General features: G+C 49.2%; 1 protein-coding gene across 1 annotated transcript in view; it reads left to right on the forward strand.

Moving 5' to 3' along the window:
* KCNK10 (potassium two pore domain channel subfamily K member 10) overlaps positions 1–20,175 on the forward strand; it is a gene marked incomplete at its 5' end in the record, with an annotated part of 62,950 nt that extends 42,775 nt beyond the window's left edge. Inside the window, 3 exons of the mRNA XM_081127577.1 lie at positions 12,408–12,594; positions 16,602–16,744; positions 18,588–20,175. Coding sequence (XP_080983703.1) covers positions 12,408–12,594; positions 16,602–16,744; positions 18,588–19,199 — 942 coding nt within the window. The 3' untranslated portion in view covers positions 19,200–20,175. The remainder of the gene's footprint in view (positions 1–12,407; positions 12,595–16,601; positions 16,745–18,587) is intronic.
* Positions 20,176–20,598: the final 423 nt, after the last annotated feature.

The raw sequence follows: 20,598 nt of genomic DNA on the forward strand, positions 1-20,598 counted from the left end.
AAGGATCAAGTACAGAAAGCTCCTATGTGGTTTTTTTAAATGAATTTTACTGAGTACCGTAACAGAGCTGGCAGCAAAGCCAACAAGAGAGCAAATGTCAACATTTAAAATGGGATGCATGACATATAAATGCCATGTGTTCTTGAGGTGTGATTATCACTTTCTCTCGGCTTTTTTTTTCCTGCTCTTTGCTTCTTGCTTTGCTCTTTTTAAAAGTCCCAAAGGTCCTTAGCCCTTGGATTCTGTGTTTCTGTTAGGTTTATTTCTCTCCTGCCTACCCTTTGGAGGTTTGTCAACCTTCTCTTCACGGGAGAGGAGGAAGAGGGCCTGTCCAGATGGCTGTACAAACATGCGCCACCTGCTTCGGGGAGCCTCTCCCAGTGGAGCCGGAGGGCTGCTGACATTGCCCCCTGCCTAGAAAATGGGCACATTGCTTCCCATCTTTTCTGTGTGTGTTTTTTAATTATCACATGTCTTTAGTTTCAATAATATATATTTTTTAAATGTCTTCAAATTCTTTCTTATGATTAGGGAAACAACAAAAAATGAACCCACTAACCAGATTCTGTGGAGAGTTCATATTGGCCAAACATTGAAAAGTTTTTCAGTTAGCATCCTTGTTTGGAGTAAGATCCTTGAGGATCGTATTTGGGGAGAAATCTGTTTCCACAGGGAAATTCAAAGGCCCGTGCATGTGCACTGAACATGTCACACCCTGTCACTTCCAGACTTTGCACGTGATATTTATGGTGTTTCCAACAGTCCCCATCCCCCCTCCTGCTCTCAGGATGTATCAGTTCTTCAGGGAGGTTTCTCTGACTCCTAATTCGGTCAGCACCCTGTCCCCCCTTCCATCACACCTTGTACACCCCCAGAATAACATTCACCTCTCTGATTGGAGATATGTGCTCGACGCCTGCTGTGCCCATCAACCCGAGAGCCCGCTGGGGATGGGTCCTGTCTGCCCGGCCAGCACAGTCTCTAACACAGGGCCTGGCACCCACACCTGGTGAATGAAGGGGCATCGCTAGATATGAGCTCATTTTGATGTAGAAAATGACCTTGAAACCAAAAGGAGTATCGTATGCAAGTAAATGTCAGTGGGAATAAAACATTCGTAACCTTTGAAATGTAATTATTTTGATGAAAGGGCTTTTAGTAGGGGAGCTGCCCCTGAGAATGATTATTGCCTGTGGACTTTCTCTGCACAGGGACCTTCTCTCTGCAGGCAATACCTGTAAGTGTAATTCTGTAGGCTTCTCAACAGGGTTGTAAAAAACTTCCAGAAGCTCCTTAAGTGCAATACACAATTTAATTTTATCCAGAGGTTCCCAACCCCATAATACGCAACACCCACCCTTTTTAAAAATTTGGTTCATACATTTTTAATTGAATGAATTGGGTAACATTGACTAATAAAATTATATAGGTTTTAGGTTTACAATTCTATAATACATCATTGGTATGTTGTATTGTGTCCAACATCCCCTTTTATAGCAAATATGAATGCCCCTTTACCACATTGAAATGAATTTTATATTAGATAGTGCTACTTAACCTACACATCTAATTTTGAAAAATTCAACACTATTTTCTAGCTACAGTGTGAAGGAGAAATAAAAGGAAGGTCATTTGCAATAAATAATACATGTTGCAGTAATAGGTGCTCGCTCATGAACCCCCAGGGGACCCGCCAAAGCAGTGGGACCTATATGTAGGCATCTATATGTAGAATGACAGAGCTCCAAACGCAGGCTGGTCAGGTGTGTCGTATCAGTGACTAAGACGCCACAGGGGACTTTCCGTTCAATGATGTGGTTTACGAAAATGGAGAACCATTCTTGACAAGGCTCCAGCTAATCCAAATTCAGCCTTCTCACAGTTTACATTAGAGTCATACTCTTGTAAAATTCAGCCTATATTGAAACTGTGAAAAAAAGTTGTGTGTGTGTTTATATGTAAACGGGAGTTCTCAGCTTAGTTATTATAACCATGAATTTTTTTCAATGGGCCATTGAAAACTCATGCTAAATTTGGGGTGATTCTCTGATCTGTGACACTAAGTCTTGTATTAAAAGACTCTTGTAGTACAGGAAGTACCCCACCCACTACAGGCCAGGAGTGTCCCTCCAATTGTGTGACAACCACAAACATCCCCACAGATTGACCAATCACTTCCCAGGGTGTTGTGATCTAAACAGGGTTATTTAAAAAAAACACACACACACACAAAAACCTTTCAGGAGCTCCAGTGTAACTTTCAGGAATACACATACATGATTTCTATTCTTGTGTCAATGGCCGTGTTCAAATAGTCAAGACTCGCCCCTTGACCCAGTGCCTGTGGTATTAATATTCAATCCAACAAGTACAGATTGTGTGCGTGTGTGTGCGGATGTCCACCCCTGCGCCTCTCTATCAGACATGCTCTTACTAGCATCCCACGTTACAAAGTCCTGACAGTTTATCTCTTGCTGGATGAAGAGTTTTATTTCCTTCATAAAATAGTTTACCTTCAACAATGACTCTCAGTTTCTCTAGGTGCTAGAAAAGAGGGAGCAGGTGTAGAAAAATGCGCCGTGGAGGGCACCCAGGGTGCAAAGATAGGGAGACACACAGGCAGGTAGACAGCAGTTCAGGAGGAGCAGGTCCATGGACAAGGGAGCACACTAGGAACGGAGACAGCAGGGAGGAGGAGTCACTCTAACCAGAAGGCCGGAGGGCTTCCTGCAGGAGGCAGTGTTGGAATTGTGGTTCGAGGAACAAACAGGAGTTTGGCGAGCATGAAAAGGGGAAGGACATCCTAACAGATGGGACGGCCTTTTAAAAGGGCACAGAAGCGTGGAATGGTGCGGTATTTGGGCACCAGTCAGCGATCCAGGCCCTTTGGAGAGTAAGGAGCAAAAACAACTGGTATTCTAGACGAGATGGAGAGGGAAGGCAAGTGCTTGCCTGCAGCAGGGCTCCCAGCACTTTTTCTCCGGAGGGAGGTTGCGGGTTTCTGCGGGAAGGGGAGGTGCAGGACGCGATGACTGGATTGGAACAAGGCTTCCTCCAGGCGCCCACCCCCACCTTTGCAAAGGTCCCTGGGATCCCCAAGGCTCAGACAAGGCCCGTCTCTCTTCCTTTACTGTGGGGAATACTGTTCTCCTTCTAGTTTTCCCTCGAGGGCATGGCCGTCACCCCCTTTCCCAAGGAAAGGAAGACAAGTTGTATGACTCTCAAGGGCATCGTGCTGTTTCTGCAGGGACCCACCCACCGCACCCCTGAGCACGGTCATTGTCACCGCCTTCCTGTCCCTCCTCCGGGTCCCTCTCCTCCTCCTCTCCCCCCCATTTTCTTTCTTTCCAAAGATCACAAAGCGAATGCACGGTCCTTGTGGAGACTCTGGGAGGCACAGAAGAATACAATGAAGCAAATAAAGGCTCATGGAAGTCCGTCATCCAGAGGTCCGCCATTAACGTGTCAGAAACTGTACTTGTGAATCTTCCCTCTGCATCTATATTTAGCCCAAACCCCTGCTTCTCCACTGACCCTCCCCAGCGCTCCTGTCCAAGGCCCCCCTCTGGGCTTATGTAGAGGATGTCACCCAGGTCTGTCCTGGCACAGCCTGTGTTCCCCATCACCTCCTCTGGATTGCCGATCTCTGCTCTAACCACCGGCTTCTCTTGCAGTGCTGCTGGTCCCCTCCTGCAGGTGGCAGAGCCCTCTGCCTGGATTGGGGGTTGCTGCTGCCCTGCCCACCTCGGGGGAGGAGGCTTGCACCACATATAATGCCCATCCTAGGAATGGGTACAGCCCCTTCCACAGCACAGCCAAAATGAGCTACAATTTTTTACAAGACTCTCCTGAAATTTAGGAATGTCAGACATTAAAGCCAATAAGTCAGATCTGGTTACAGTTCTAGCTGACCTTGGAGCAGAATTTCAGGCCGGTTACTGGGGGGCTGTGGTCAGGAAGTCAGCTTACCCTGATCTCCAGGAGACGCATTTGCGGGCAGGCAGCTTAGCTGAATCGAGAGAAACCAACTATGGTAATTTAAACGGAAAAGAAAGCTTTTAAGAAGGTTATTGGATAGTTACCAAATCCTTGGGATGGTTGGAAATCCAGACTTGGAAGGTAGCCAGATCAGAAGATTGACCCAAATCTGGCCACAGCCTGGTCCTGGGAGAAGCTACTGCGGCGTCTGCCTGGCACAGACAGCAATGGGCTCTGCCAGCCCCAACTGATGCCGGGCCCTGGGTGCAGCTGCTGGAGCCACCCTTGTGACCACCCCTAGAAAAGGGAGATCGTACCACTACTTGGTCCCCAGCCCCCAAATGGATTCTACATGGTCCCTGCCTCTTTGTAGATCACCAATGGCATGTCCACTCTGCCTGCCAAGCCCCCCGCGGAAGCTCCCACCTGGTGCTGTGCAAGGCCGCCCTGATTGGGGGAGTGGTTCTCCCTCCACGTCTCTGCCCCACTCGGTGTCCAAGTCCCTTACTCTCTGTTCAAGAGACAAGAGGATCCAGGGCCCTGGAGAGGTGGGCTGTGCCAGGTGGTGAAGCTGTTGGTGCCCAATAAAGGGGGCCTCTGCATCTAATCCCTTCTTCTTGACCCCCGGTCCTCCAGGCTGGAGGTTCCGCTGATCTCACGTGGAAGACCCTAAGAAGACGCAGTTCCTGCCGCACTTCCTTCCTCCCCAGGATGAGTGGCCAGCCTGTCTCCAGCCCTAGCCCGGTCTTATCTAGTCTCTGGGCAAGGAAACAGTGGTTCTGCGGGCATGCCTCTGGATTCTCCACCCTTGGGATACAGGAGAGAGATAAAAGGGGGAGGGAAACACACAGAAAGCCATCAGATGAGTACTTCAAGACCAAGTCTCTCACAGCTGCCTCACTGGTGTCTGTTTTGATTTTTTTTTTTTTTTTTTAGAGAGAGGAAGAGAGAGAGAGAGAGAGAAACATTGATCAGTTGCCTCCCACATACACCCTAACCAGGGATCCAACCCACAACCTGGGTATGTGCCCTGACCTCAAAAATTGAAGCCGCCACCTTTTGGTGTACGGGGCACTCTCAGCAGGAGTCCCGCTGGGATCTCACTTTCTTCTCTACTTTTGTTACATGGTCCTTCCTATTAAAGGGCCACAGCCTAAAGAAGGAATGTCACCTTCCATTGAGGACAACTTGACCCACAGCAGATGGCCTGACATCTTTTTTTCATAGTGAAATAATCATTGAACTTTCTACTAAAATTTAAAAAACACACACCATGATACCAGGAGGATGGGAAAAGGAGAGTTGAGATGATTGGGGTCTTTGAAGGAGCCCAATAAGGAGCATCCCCTTTTTCTCAACCAAAGTGTGAATTAATTGAGAAATAAGACAAAAGAGATAGCAGATTGAAGTCTAATATAACTATATTCCCCTGATGCTGGGGAATGTGGCCTCTGTCTGTGGCCAGGTGGGTTTCCTGATACAACCCCAGAATTAGGAGATTACTAGGAGCACTTCTCGGAGGCAACTTGTCCCAGAAGGGGTGGGGGGAGAAGAAAGGCCAAGTTCTCCGTTCCTGGGTCAGAGTAGGAGGCGGGAGTCCGCGTTGTTCCAGTGGGCAGGGTTCCCTGCACAAGGAGAGAAGCATCGGGTGGGAAGGAACATCCTATTGGGGGAGCCCTGCGCCCTGACTCTTGTGGACTGCTTGGCCATCAAACTATGACCTTGAACCTTTGTTGGCCAGCTGAGGGGGGAGAGGGAGCCTACCCTTCAGCCACCTGCAGCCTTGTGGCTGTAGTGATATTACTGAATACTTGTCTGTGTGGTGGCGGGGAGGGCACGTTAGGGTGGAGACTTCGTTCAAGCGCTGCTGACATTTGGGTAAAATAAATTTGGGATGTGGGGGCACCGCTCAGGTTGCCAGGAGCTATTCCATCGGTCTGGCTCATCTGGAGGTGACCGATCCTCCCCTCCTTCCCGCGGCTCTGCCTTCCTCACCTCAGCTGGAGAGGACCATTGTTCAGCCGGGGTGGCATCTGGGCGTTTCCGACATTAGCGTGATTGCTTATGGGACATGGTTTCTGAACGCTTAGCTATCAAAGATCCAAGGATCGTCCGCTGCACTTGGCATATTTATGTGTTCCACATACCAGAGCTGCAAGAATATTCCTTCTCTCCCGGGTGATGTTTTCAATCAGTGCTGTGTCATTAGGCACCAACCTTTGCCATTAATAGCTGGGCCAGTGCTGGGCACCATGGACAGCGCCACAAGGTGTGTTTTGGGCCCAAGACAGCTATTCCTACCCCACTACTGCCCGCCAGACTTCGTGTGAAGCACGAAGGAACTTTTTCTTTCTTTTCTTTTTAAACTGGTGTGTTTCTTGCAACTAGGACAGCCCCCGACATAAAATGTTCTTAACGATTATGTGCTGAGTTAATTGGTTGAATCTGAAAGCAAAAATCTTATGTTTCAATAGAGTATTATTTTCGAATGTTAAAAGCCACTGACTTTTAGAACAGAAAACTTTCAAAGATTTTAACTGAGGTGTTCCTGGAGTGGAACGGCTGGGAATTTTTATTGTTTGTGGATTTAAATTTTTCTCCATCCCAGATACACCTGCATTGGCATTTCAGAGATTAAAAACAATTTGATTGTATATATGAAAAGCTTTTTCAAAAACTTTGCTTGGCAATACCACCAAAATACTGAGTCAGCCAGTAATCTGTTAGATGCCACAGCACAGCTCAGCGTCAGATGCTTGCTATAACTTTGTTTTTTGTGTGTGTAGATTGATCCATTGTGTATTCAGCTTTTGAGTAGGACATTTCCCATAGTCTCCACGGAGATTTTACTGCATGACTCTCACAAACTGTGGTTACAGTATCTCTGTTGTGGGGATTATAGGCAAGTGGTATTTTGAAAGTCTCCTCATAGTTTACATGGTGCTACACGGATATTTGTTGTGATGCTGAAAGTATTAGAACTGGACCTATTAAAAAGAAATCTTTGTGGAAAAATCATAATATGAGAAAATCAAATCAATTCTTTTGTGAGGCAGTTCCTACTATCTTTCCATTTGGAGAAATGATTCTCAGTTCATTTGTATTTACCATGGTGATATGTCCACATTTCAACAAAACTGAACCATAAACGAGAGCTCTAAGTGTCAAGTCCTGTCCTAGGACCTTTATCCCGATATCTTTATTATTGTAAAAAAATCTCCAGTGTTCTGGCTAAAAATTGCAACAAGTCCACAGTTTCTCTGCCAGACACAACAATTTGGGTTGCTGTTCTCAGAATTTCTAAGAAATCGCATAAAAGTGAAAAAAAAAAAAGAATGGCCATTGGCAGGGGGGTAAAAATCAAAGTAAAGCAGCAGCCCAAATGGATGGAAATAAGCTTGCTCTCTAAGATAAGACTGTGGAAGTAAACAAACACGGCCCGGCGTTACGCTTCATGAGAACTGGGTGTGTGGCTTAGCCCTCCGAGGTCTGAACCGCGTCAGCCCTTCCAGAATTGTCCGCGGGTACATCCCTCCCTCCAAGGAGGGCACTTAGAGCTGGCTCCCCGCCGCCTGCTTACGAAAGACGCGCACGTCACTCTTTGAAATGATTGCACATATAATTTGACCATTAAACGAACTCCGCAGCCCGGCCAGGTGTGGCTCAGCGGTTGAGCATCGACCCGGGATCCAGGCGATCGGGGTTCGATTCCCGGTCAGGGCACATGCCCAGGTTGCGGGCTGGGCAGCCGATCAATGACTCTCTCATCATTGATGTTTCTGTCTCTCTCTCTTCCCCTCCTTTCCTCTCTCCAAAATCAATAAAGAGATATTTAAAAAAAAAAAAAAAAATTCTGCAGGCGGTGGGTTCTGAATCCTTCAAAACTTCCAACAGTTAATGTCCATGGAACGCAGGAAATAGTTTTGCATAATTACTATTTGCACAAGGAGAAGGCAAGAAAACATTATCTACTCTAATCAACAAAGTGGGAAAACAAGATTTGGACAAATAGGAGCAACAATCTATCACTTCCACTCAGATATTATATCAAGCCATCTCTTCTGGGATCACAGTTTTTGCAGTGCGGGAACACAGATCCGGGCTCGCCTGAAGCTTTGCGCCAGCTGCTCCGCTTGCTGGTAAATAAGCACTGAGATTTCGCCTGGCAACCCCGCCGCGGAGACACAGCTCGGTTCCCTGCGTGGTGAGGGGGTGCGGGGGCAAGGAAAACCAGCCCCCCCCCCCCCAGGGTCCCTCTGCAGCTGGTTCCTGACATCACAGACATTATCTGCGATTCTCGGCAATGATCAAGAACTAGGGGGAAATTAATTGAAAGGCAAATAAAAAAAGCTTTCAAGGTTGTGAGCTAAGACCACCCGGCAGCTCACTCCGGAGTCAGCATGGAAGAACCCATGAAGATTTTTTTCTCTTATCAAAAATGAGGTAATCATATGAGAAAATGTATCCAGGAAGGGAAAACCAACAGTTACCTCCTGAAGCTAAACAAAGATTATGTTAAGCCAGCCATAAGGAAACATTCCTCCATAGCAAAGGGCAGTGTCAAGTCTGGGACGGTCCACATCAAAGGAAATACTTGAACTTTTACATCAAAAATGGTCGTTAACAATCATTGAGCACTTAGCAGGCACTGTGCTAAGCTTTGACACACTTATGTAATCTTCCAAACAGTCCTATGAGGCGGCTTCTCTTATCTCCACTTTATAGAGGAAGAAACAGATGCACAGAGAAGTTGAGTCAGTTCCCTGAGGTCAATCAGCTGTTTAGCAGTGGGGATGGAATGTGTCTCAGGCAGGCAGAGTCTGCCCCTGGACTTCTGGTTTAAACACCGTTTTACAGTAGTGTGAACAGGTGCAGGGCTAACCAGACTAAGAAGCCCAAAGTATAAGATAATTTGTGGCTCTATCTTGAAAGCGACAGTTTCAAATGTTCAAATAAGGCAACTTTTTTTTTTAATATCTAAAAGGCAGCAAAAACATCCAGAAAAAAACAGATATAGCTAAAATCTTACACCCATACCTCTTCCTTTCATAGGTTCACACACACACACACACACACACACACACACACACACACACGACACTTGATTTCTTAAGTCCCTAAAATACCCCAGTGATCAAATTCTCCAAGCCGCCTCTGAGCACCACCCCCAGATGTCTGGAGCGAGCAGCCCAGGGTCACACTGGTTGGCTGGGACAGTGAGGGGTGCAGACACGCTTACCTGGCTGAGAAACTATCCAACAGATAATACAATTATGGCACCAGGGTCTAGGTTTTGTTACACCCCTCCCCCTCTGCCACCAAACAAATCCTGTCCCGGGCCACCTTCCCTCTACCCGCCGCCTGGAGCCCGGAGTGTCCCCGGCTTCCCCCAGACTTTCAGCCCTCCTTCGCCAGCCTCGACCTCGTTTCGTCTGCAGTTGCATCCACAGCCTGATTTATGACTTAAGTGTCTCACAAACATTTAATTCACTTTAATTGCATTATGTGTTTGAGGAGGACAATTTATAGGTGGGGTGGGGAATGATGTTCCCATTGCCAGCAGTTAGTTAACCTAATGATCTGGTAAGATCTGCTTTGGGGCTCTGGATATTTTTTGCACATGCCTGCAAACAAAACTAAGCTAACGATAACTAGGTTCCTGGATTCTCAGAGCGGCTCAGCTGCTCCCACAAAGGCCTCTTTTAGTAGCCAATATGGAAATTCATGAACGGGTAAAACATTCCCCGGGGTTCTCAGGTCACTTATCTTGACATGATACTTTTATTTGTGAGAAAAATGGTATTTCATATGCATTTTCAAAAGTATCGATAAAATGCCTGGGGTGGTTTTTTTTCAGATGGCTTCTCTGAGGAGATGCTCTATAAGAGCACGAATCAAATTACTGCTCCCTGTTCCCACTTTATATCCCGAGTGTCCTCTGGGGAGTTGGAGCACGTGACTTCTTTTTATAAAGAAGGATGGTAGCTTTTAGCTTTTCCTACGCACGTGTAGGGAACATATCGATCCGGGACGCGGGGCGTAAAGAGTGCTCATGCAGATGTGCGCGGATAAACGTTCTCCACTGTAACTATTGTTCATCTCACTGTCCTCTCCATTCTCCATGTTGACTGCACCCGGGACTCGGGGCCCGTCAGGGGGACTGAGTGGTTTTGATCGCAGGGGAGAGCTGCTTTTTCCCCCTTTTCGGCTCTTGTTCCCTGGAGCTTTCCAGTGAGAGGCAGCACCAGTGCTTCTCCCCAGAGAACGGGGACGAAGGGGGGTGGGGTGGGAGGAAGGGAAACAGAATCATCATCAAACCACCCCCACCCCCGTCTCTGAGACCTCGTCGTTTCCTTGGCTAGCGTTTCCATGGTGCAGCCGCGTGGCTGATCACAGGAGACTCTCTCTTGACCGCTTCTGTCCTGGGAAACCTGGCCCAGGTGTCCCTGCTGTGACTGGCGCTTCCGAATCCCTGGACAGACGGTCCAGTGACAACTTTTTATCCCAGTCTCCCTTCCCAGAAGGGAAACGGGGCGGCCTCTTCCTCGTGGAGGTCAGTCTGGTTTCTTTTGTTAGGAGAGGACTCTGGCAACTTCGTTTGAGCTGGTGAATTGTTGGTTAACTTGAAAAGCCTTTTCTGGACTCTTTTCATTACTCCCTGGAACAGAGACTTAATCACATCAGAATTCTATTCTCGGCTCTGCCCTTAATTAGCAGCAGTGTTTTAGGCAAGTCCCTTAACCCCTTTTGGCTTCTGTTCTTGCATCTGTCAATGAGGTGTCTGAATGTAAAGGTCTCTCTGCACTGGGAGGTCACCTGCCTTCTAATTCACTAGAAGGCAGTGGCTAGAAAATAGATCACGTGGCAAGGATTTCCTGCATCGATTGTCCTAAATGTGCTGTGCTTTTGCAGAAAATCGATCTAGGCAGTATAGAAAGGCCCAGGCATTCTCCTGTTGAAGATATATTTATGATAGCATATTCTTTCGGTGAGGTTACTGTACTAGGGTCTCCTGAAGACAATCTCCGGTGCCAGTTCTGGGAGCTCCGAGACCTTCGGGATCATTCAGTGTGCAGGCACTGCCACGGTGGTCTGGAGTCATGCGAGGGGGTGCAGACGCCTGCCGTCCACCCCCGGCCTGCGCTGGTGTGACCCCTTTACCCCAACAGCAGCGTCATTCCCATTCCAAACGCATTTTTACCTCTTCACCGTTGACTCCTACGGACGCTGATGTGAGCTGACGTGCCTGCTACGCATTTTAGACAGTGACCCTGCCATTGTGACTTCAACTCCCGTCCTGGCCCTTGTGGGTAAAACAGCAACAAACACGATGACCGTGGCACCAGCTCAGACACGTGTGTTTAAAGGAAAAGTGTGTTGTACGTGTCCAACCTCAAGCAGGGCAAGGAGGGTGAGGGAGCACACAGATACCTGCCTGGAGTCTGTCACCAACGTGGATGGGGGTGGCTGTGTTTCTTCTTTTCAGCCAAACATTCTGGCCTGTTTCAGGTCAGCCATATTTTTGACCAGCACCAGACCAGCTAGAACCCCATCGCCGGCACTGTGGACGGAGCTCCACCCCTGGCCTCTGCTGGTGCGATTCCTTCACCCCAATAGCAAGCCCTTCTTGGGAGGTCACTGTTTGCACTGGTGAGGGAGGTAGATCAGCGTCTGGGCTGCACTCATGAGTCACGCAGAGGACAGTCGAGGAGGCGTGAGCCAAGCAGGGTTCCTTGACCGGGTCTATGAACAGGCTTCCTGGGGCCTGAGAACCACCCAGAACACCTGAAAACATCTGCATGTGCATTTTCCTAGGGAAGGTCATGGCTTTCATCAGATTCTCACAAAGCTGCCTGCCCATGGCCAAAGGGAGGCGAAAAGCCACTGACAATTGTGTTCGTTAGATTCCACATATGAGTGAGATCATATGGTGCTTGTCTTTCTCTGACAGGCTCATTTTGCACTTAGCATAATGCTCTCCAGGTCCATCCGTGCTGCCGCAGAGGGTAGGACTGACTAACTAACAAAATAGAAACAGACTCATAGAGAACAGACTGGCAGCTGTCAGAGGGGAGGGGCGGTGTGGGGCTGGGTGAAAAAGGTGAAGGGATTAAGCAGAAACAGAAGAAAAACTCATGGACACAGATAACTGTCTGGTGATAACCAGAGGGAAAGGGGGCGGGGGAGGTAAGAGAGGGTAAAGGGGGGTAAATGGTGATGGAAGACTTGCCATGAACACACAATGCGATAAACAGATGATATTTTATAGAATTGTACCCCTGAAACCTATATAATTTTATTAACCAATGTCACCCCAGTAAATTCAATTTTTTAAAAAAACCACTAACATAGTACATTTTCTTCTGTATCTCTGTCTCCTGGCTCCGGGGCCATGAAACTGACTTGTCTTTCCCCTTTGCTCTTCCTAGAAAAAGCAAGTGAGTCAGACCAAGATCCGGGTCATCTCCACCATCCTGTTCATCCTGGCCGGCTGCATTGTGTTCGTGACAATCCCCGCCGTCATTTTCAAATACATCGAGGGGTGGACAACCTTGGAGTCCATCTACTTTGTGGTGGTCACCCTCACCACGGTGGGCTTTGGAGACTTTGTGGCAGGTGAGCACCTTGGGCATCTAGGGGAAGGTCATGGCTTTCATCAGATTCTCACCCAGGGTCCCTGTGGGTGGTGGAAATATGCTGTTGGCAGTGTTTTCCAAAAACCATGGGAAAATGAGTTGTGGGAGAAGCAAGTGAAAAAGGCCCAGCCCCCTGCTACTGTAGGGGCGGGGGAGGCTCATTTCAAGCCCATGGTTCCCCTGTGATCTAAGCAGCACAGGCTCCTGCTGAGCGAGGAAAGCCAGCCTCTTCCTCCCAGGATGTTTATCGCCCTTATCGTCACATGAATTATGCATGAGTGAAATGAATTTCTCGTTGAATTTTGGACTTCTGAATTGTATTAAGGCTCCTTGAATCAGTTGATACTGTATTGGCAAGTAGCAAATGTGAAAGCCTGAAGAGATTAGCACAGAGTTTAGCCTGCAGTGATCTGCAGTTTAAGCTTCCTACTGCCTCCTGAGGTGAGGGCCATTGTCCCTGCAAAAGTCGTACTGGGCGTGCCAGCCCACAAGGTTTAGGATTGGCCCCTGAGGGAACATAGTACAGTGGCTACTGCGTGGACGTATATAGAAGCAGTAGCCTTCACTGTGAAAGTAAATACCAATGGGGGTTTATGGAAGCAAAAGAAAACCACCACCGCTTGCATTAGGGCCAGGGAGCTGACAGTGAAGTGGGATCTGGCTTCTTACACGTATCGCTTTCCCAGCGTGTGGGAGGAAGGCGGGAGCAGGAGCCACCCTTTCCCTTCTCACGGGACAGCTCCAGGAGGTCAGACTACCCACTGATTCTCTTTCACCCCAAGAAGTGAGTGTGAGCGCTTTGATTAAACACCTCCATCGTAAGTTCGGTGTTTGCGTGGTGTGCGTGGCCTTGCCCAGTTCCCAGTGAAGCAGCTGCCTGGACATTTGCAGGCCGCACTCCCAGGCCAGCTGTCCTTCATCGGGCATTGGATCCTGGCTGCGCCTTGGCCTCTCCATGGAGTGTGGTGCACAGGAGGACAGGGACCTGGTCCCTGGGAATCTGGGAAGCAGGCGGCTCTGGAGGTCACCGTGGAGGCTTTTCAACAGGCACGATACAGATAACCAGCACAGTGGTCATGTGATACAGATAACCAGCAAGCGGACAGGTGAAGATTGATGTCCACGTTGTAGAAAGAGTAGTTTTAATTTTTCTTCCTTTCTATTGACTAAGGACTAGTAATAATTGCAAGGTCAAAGTGATTAAACACTGTTTCTAAAAGCCTGGGAGCCCACCAGTCTTTCCTTATGCACAGTGCTCAGCCACTGTGCAGCTCCTCACCTTGGGGGACAATTCACCTGGCGCCATCTGACTAGGGGCCTGAAGCTCTGGAGAGAAACCACAGAGAAAAGTAAGAGTAGCAATTGTCCAGTTAATTCCTTAGCATCATCCGGAGCTAGTCTGTGGGGAAACTCCGTTGAGGTTCCAGTGAAGGCCGCAGTGGCAGCTGGAGCTTAGAACCATTTCATAAACATCTTTAAGTTCCCCCCAAGCATGGTTCGCACTGGCCAGGCCTCAGAGCACTTTGTGCCAGCCCTGGGCTGTCCGAGAGACTGCCTGTTAGAGGACACCTGTGAAGACTCCTGCTCAAATACTGCTCAATTCAGTCTGTTCATCTGGGCCACAAGTAGCAGAGCTCTGGGAGTGTGAGCTTTAAAAAATTATTTTTCTTTATTTGCATTGGGCTCCATGGACTGTGAGCACTCAGCGCATCCCAGCACTTATCTTTACTTACCTGGTAAGGGCGTGACCTCCACAGTCACAGGCTTGGCACTGTTTCATTTCCCTTACTTACCTCTCATTACAGAGCTGTATTTCCTTTGTCCCGAGGTCTTAACAGACAGGGATCTCTTATAATTCCCAGTGCTGACTGCAATTATATAATTCCCAGGCTCTTCTCCAGTTTCCAGGCTCACATAGACTGGTCCGAAGAATGTGTGCCTTAAAAGACTGGAAGGTAATCACAACCTTTTTGGCAATACTCTCAGAGGGAAGGATGCCCGGTAGTTTAAAAAGGTATATTAGCAAGAGTTGATGGTTGCTGTGATTTAACACGGTATCAATTCTACTAGAAATATAACCGGGAACACCAATCATCACACAGGATTAAGTGACAGTTTATTGGGTAGCTGGCTCAGTTTAGGACAGCAGACAACATTATAGCATTTCACAGCTCTGACTGGGAGTACAGGGAGAGCTCCAGATTCCTGGCAAGCAGCTCATCAAGGAATAGGCAGAAGGGTGATTAACTTCTTGCTCACTAGCGCACCCTAGTGACAGTCCATGTTGGGTGATGGTGACTAGCTAAGGTAAATATTTGCTCTCCGATAACAGCCCCGAGGAGAAAGCTGCAGAGTTCTCTGGCATAGCGCAGAAACAAAATGAACCTCAAAAAACACTTAATGTTGCAGGAACTCCAACAACATCCTAGAGAAAGCTTCCGGGGAGAAGGGGTTCCTAAAGGGAAAAAACAAAGGCAGCTAAACCAAACCGTGGGGGGCTTGCCCTGAAGCTCATTAGCAATGTTCGGAATTCTAATTTTCGGAAATGGCAGCAGCTGTTGATACCTCGTGGGCTACATTGAAAAGTGGGTTCCAGAGCAGAGGGGGTTTGGGGGCTGGGATAAAGAGGTGAAGGGGTTTAGAACAAATTAGTAGTTACAAAATAGTCACCGGAATGTAAAGTACAGCATAGGGAATGCAGTCAATCATATTGCAATAACTGTATATGAGTTGCAGTTGGGTACTGGAAATATTGAAGGGAACACTGTAAAGTATATGACTGTCTAACCACTAAGCTGTACACCTGAAACCAATACAAAATAATATTGAAAGTAAACCATAGTTGAAAATTTTTTTCTTAAAAGTGGGTTCGGTTGCATTGAGAAGAGCCACAGGCCACAGGCCACAGGCCACAGTGCCTGCCCCACTGCCTTTGGAAAGTATAACTGATACCATAAGAGTTCAGTATGGACTCGGTGGTGCTAGATGAGGTTACAACCATGACCCAGTGGGAAAAACTCGTCGTCACTCATCATGTAATAGCATAATTACCGATACACTGCTAATGTCTGCTGTCTTAGAAATGGCTGCCTGCCTGGTTCATTGGGCAACACGTCTCACAGAGTGAGAACAAGGCTGACAGCAATTATTTCGTGGAACATCCTCACTTCTTCAGGAACCTATTTTGCATAGTTAACTCTGGCAGTGCCTGCAGGAGGGCTAGAATAAATAGGCTTATTATTTGGAACAAATGACTAGTCCTTTCAATGCAACAGCCATTCAATGCAATCGGGCAACAGGCCAATTTGGCTTGATGGATTTTTTTCTGTAATCCCTATTTATAACAAAGGGATTGGACTAGCTGGCCTTAGAGGTTCCCTTTTAGCTCTAGCATGGTTGTGGTGGCTCTAATTACTCAGTCTAATTGACCCTTTGGATTAGCATCATGTAAGCACCAGCCCTCAGCATTAAATCGCTATGGCTTGGATCAAAGTCTCAGGAATGCCGGAAAGTTTGATTTTACACTTAGCTCTTGGTAAATAAATGCATGTGCACTTAAGAAGGAAACGGTCCCATGAATTCCAAACAATTTGGGGTGATTTAATGTTTTTTATTTTTATTAAATTTAAAGAAGTTTAAGAAGAAATTGACAGCTGGGTCCGATCTGTTGTCCTGTAGCTCAAGTCAGTCATTGTCAAGCTCAGGGAGAGAACAGGTGGATCAAGTTGGCCACTGACATTTTTGTTATGGGTACTATGGTTAGTGGTCAAGAATCAAAGGAGGTTCAGCCACAAGTCAGGCTTCTTTAGAGACAGGATACATCTTTCCCTTGCCTTCCAACCCTCCCCACGTCTTGTATACAGCAGGCCTAACAGCTGAGTATTAGATGGTGATGGGATGACATCTCGGCTACATGGACCAGAATATGTTTGCTCTGCAAAGACCGCATGCTAGCTCCTGCTTACAGTAACATTTGGTTGTTTTCAGGGGGAAATGCTGGCATCAATTACCGGGAGTGGTATAAGCCCCTAGTGTGGTTTTGGATCCTTGTTGGCCTTGCCTACTTTGCAGCTGTCCTCAGTATGATCGGAGATTGGCTACGGGTTCTGTCCAAAAAGACTAAAGAAGAGGTAGGACCCCTTCCAGATTCTATGAATGTTCCTGAGATCAGATGAGCTCGTGTCGAGAACTTCCTGTCTCTCTCTTCCATGGGCTAGAGTGTTTCTTACTAAATGGAGGGCTCACAAGGCTTCCTTGTTTGCAGTCGTTACCTAAAAGCCAAGTGCAATGGAAGAGCAATTATTTTTGGATCCTTTTTTGGCAGGTGAGAAAATCTGGTGACTCACCAGCCCACGGATCCTGGAAAGACTAGTAAACAACGACTTAGTTTTTTAAATGGAATGAAAAAGACAAGAAAAATATAGTCAGCAGAGGTAGACTGTGGTTGAGGGAGGCGTTCAGTTGCCCCTTATTAGCAAATGTATGGGGGAGGCTCAGAAAATTCATAAAAAGCCTGAGAAGGCCCGCCTGTCCTTCACGTAGCGGGGTCTGTGTGGAAACGCGCTTGAACGCCACAAATCTTTCTTGATTCCTTGTGAGACTGAAGCCACTGAACAGTGGCCAGCCATGGGGAGGTGAACTCAAGGGCCCGCTTTCACCCGTATCCCCTCCTGGTTGTCTGATCTAAGAAATGAGTATGTCCCAGGAGCACACAGCCTTTATTCCTGCATGTAAACATGTATGAAAACCTACACAAAGGCAAGAAAAGGAAGGCCTAGGAAGGGAAGGTAGATTCTTTGTGAGTTAAAAAAAAAAAAAAAAAAGTCCATGTAGGTCTTCTAGGAAGAGAGGAAAGAAATAAGAGGAGGCAAGGGAAGGAGAAGTAAAGAATGCAAAGGAGATAAAATAAATCAATAAAAAGAGGGGCAGCCTCTTTAGGAGCAACTGTGCACTCCCCAGAATGTGGTCATCCTGCATGGAAGGGTGTGGGGGACGGCTGCTGAACGGGGAGACTTGCCCTCTCACTCCTGGGCACAGCGTCATTTCCTGGCGTACAGAAGCACCAGAAATGCAGCCCCCATCCAGTCTGAGTCCCCAGGTGGCTAACTCACCTGCCGAAAACCAGCTATAACGAAAGAGAAAGTGCCAACACAAATACTGACTTTCCTCCATGCGAAAGTCTGAGCTCCTCACGTGTCTGGGAAAGAGTGGGGCTTGCACTACTTGCCCTGCTGAGGAAGAGCCCCGAGACTTGATAACGACCCTCATGCAGAACTCCACTCGGAGCCAGCCCCCTTCCTGCCCCCTGTCCAGGGAAACCTGGCTACCCGGTGCCCCAGGGGGCTTCTTAAACCAGGGTAAGCCTGAGTCCACCTGACCGCAGACAGCCGGGCCCAGATACAGGGCGACGGGCTGTCCCAGTTTGCCCGGGACTGAGGGGGTGCCCACCTAGGCCCACTGGAACAGGTTGGTCCCCCTCCCCATATAGAGGCACTGGTGGGACAGGGAAGGGCCAAGGATCTTCTGGACATGTACTTCGTGCCCGGAACCGAGCTAGGCATGATTCCCGGGGCAGTGCTGGAGGAATGGACCATAGGGTTAACAGGGAGTGGACACAGGGCTGGAACCCTGCAGGCCCGTCCAACTCACAATACTGTTCCTTTAGGCAGACTTCCACCCCTCCCCTCCAGCCCCATCTCCTGGTCTCCAGCTTCCCTTGCCCTCCAGCATGTGTGCCCCCCAGAGCCGCATCAGTCAGGAGCTGGTGTGAGATGGGTATTTAGGGGGCAGGGGAGACAGCGCTTCAGCCCTGGCCCTGGGCACATGCCCCACCCCCACCCCCCAGCCGGCCTTCCCACTGGGACACCCGAGGGCTGCGGGGCGCGGGGGCGCGGGGGGCGCGGGGACCCCGGGAAGAGCGGACCTGTCCTCAGTTATGCTCAGCGTGCCCTTGCTCTCCTGTGTCCCGGCCAGGTGGGTGAAATCAAGGCCCACGCGGCCGAGTGGAAGGCCAACGTGACGGCCGAGTTCCGCGAGACGCGGCGGCGGCTCAGCGTGGAGATCCACGACAAGCTGCAGCGCGCGGCCACCCTGCGCAGCATGGAGCGCCGGCGCCTGGGCCTGGACCAGCGCGCGCACTCGCTCGACATGCTGTCCCCCGAGAAGCGCGCCGTCTTCGCCGCGCTGGACGCCGGCCGCGCCAAGGCCGCGTCCCAGGAGAGCATCGACAGCCGGCCCAACAACCTGCGCCTGCGGGGGCCCGAGCCGCTGGGCAAGCACGCGCAGGGCGCCTCCGAGGACAACATCATCAACAAGCTGGGCTCCACCGCCAGGCTCACCAAGAGGAAGAACAAGGACCTCAGGAAGGCCCTGCCCGAGGACGTCCAGAAGATCTACAGGACCTTCCGCAACCTCTCCCTGGACGAGGAGAGCAAGGCGGAGGGCGCGGCACAGGCGTGCCACTCGGACCACTCGAGCACGGCTGCGCTCACCGCCTGCGCGCAGCCCGCCGGCCTGGACGGGGGCGCGGACGGGGCGTCCGCGCGCGTCCGCGAAGAGAGTGCGCTCCTGGGGGGCGCAGACTAGGCGCCCGAGGGGGGGCGCGGCTTTACATTCACCCGGAGACACGTGCCTTAAACAGACTTCTGCTTGGTCCGAAATTACATAGCATTGAAGAATACATCTCACTGTGCCATAGAGGACTGAGAAAGCTTGCTCTGCCCAAAGGAATCGAGGGGCAAAGGACTTCGCTTCCGACGGCCGCCGACCGCAGGGCGCCCGGGAGCGGCCGCGCGCCTCCGATGGCGGTCAGGGCGCCGCGGGTGCGAGGCGCGGCGCCGCCCTGGATGGCACACGGAAAAGGGCAGCTATTCCTCAGACCAGCCTTCCCAAAGGAACAGGTGCGTCTGTCACACGGGGTCTCGCTTCCTGAGCCGACCCCTAGTGGCACAGGCGCACGCAGAAGGGGACCTGGGCTGGGGCTGAGCTGGGACCTGTAGCTAAGGTTCGAGTGGGCATATTCTGGCACGTTGCCCGGAGCTTGAATGCCGAGCCTACCCACTCAGCGCACACCTAGCCCTGCTCGGCTCCAAATGAATGTCCCTGGGACCTGAGAGCTCCTGGGATGTGTTGGAAGCAGATCAGAGCGCACGTATTAAATGGTGCAGTTGCTTTTCCTCATTACAAAAGAAAAAAACATGTGTCACAAACATCACACTGTGGAGATCACCTCAACCAAGGACGGAAGCCTACCGAATCTGGTCTTTCTCACAGGGGTAGGTAGTCCAGACGGACTCGCGAGCATCCGTGAAAATTCAACCTCAACTGCTGCATGGTTACGGGCAGAAATCATGCATTTTCCTCAGTGGGCGCAGTGGTGAAAATAAACTGGCTTGGAAATGTTCATGTTCCCTTTTCTAGTGGGACCACAGTTACAGCTTGTGTCCATAGGAGGGGGGAAAAAATACCAAAACTGTTGCCTTGCATGATGCCAGTGGCTTGCTGTTCTGTCTAGCTGATCCTAAACTTTTATAAAAATAGACATCCTGCATGTCTGAGACATACCAAGGAGGACCATGGCATCATTCCATCTCAGGGCTTTTTGTCCCTTTGGGTGTCTTAGGGTAGACATAGTTACAAGAGCCAATCTTGCTATCTCCAAACAAAAGGAAAGTTAATCCCTCAACCAGCCCTTGTACAAGAAGATTGAGTCGTTTTAATTGCTTGCAGTTTAAGTGCCATTAATGCCATTTAAAAAAAAAAATACTTAAAAGTTAAGTATCTCAAGTATTTTGCTTTTACATTTGGGAGTTCCTTTATTTTGAAAGCATTTCTTTTCCTTGCTCGTTTCCTCACCAAATACCTGCTATCGCAACACCAGTGGGAACGCCCATGTGAGTGTTTCAAGGCAAACAGGAACCAACCAGCACGGGATATGTGATTGCTCCATGAGGTTAGAACATCAGTGAAGGAAAGTGGGGGGATG

Source organism: Miniopterus schreibersii, assembly GCF_964146895.1.
Source record: "Miniopterus schreibersii genome assembly, chromosome: 1".
Classification (NCBI taxonomy): Eukaryota; Metazoa; Chordata; class Mammalia; order Chiroptera; family Miniopteridae; genus Miniopterus; species Miniopterus schreibersii.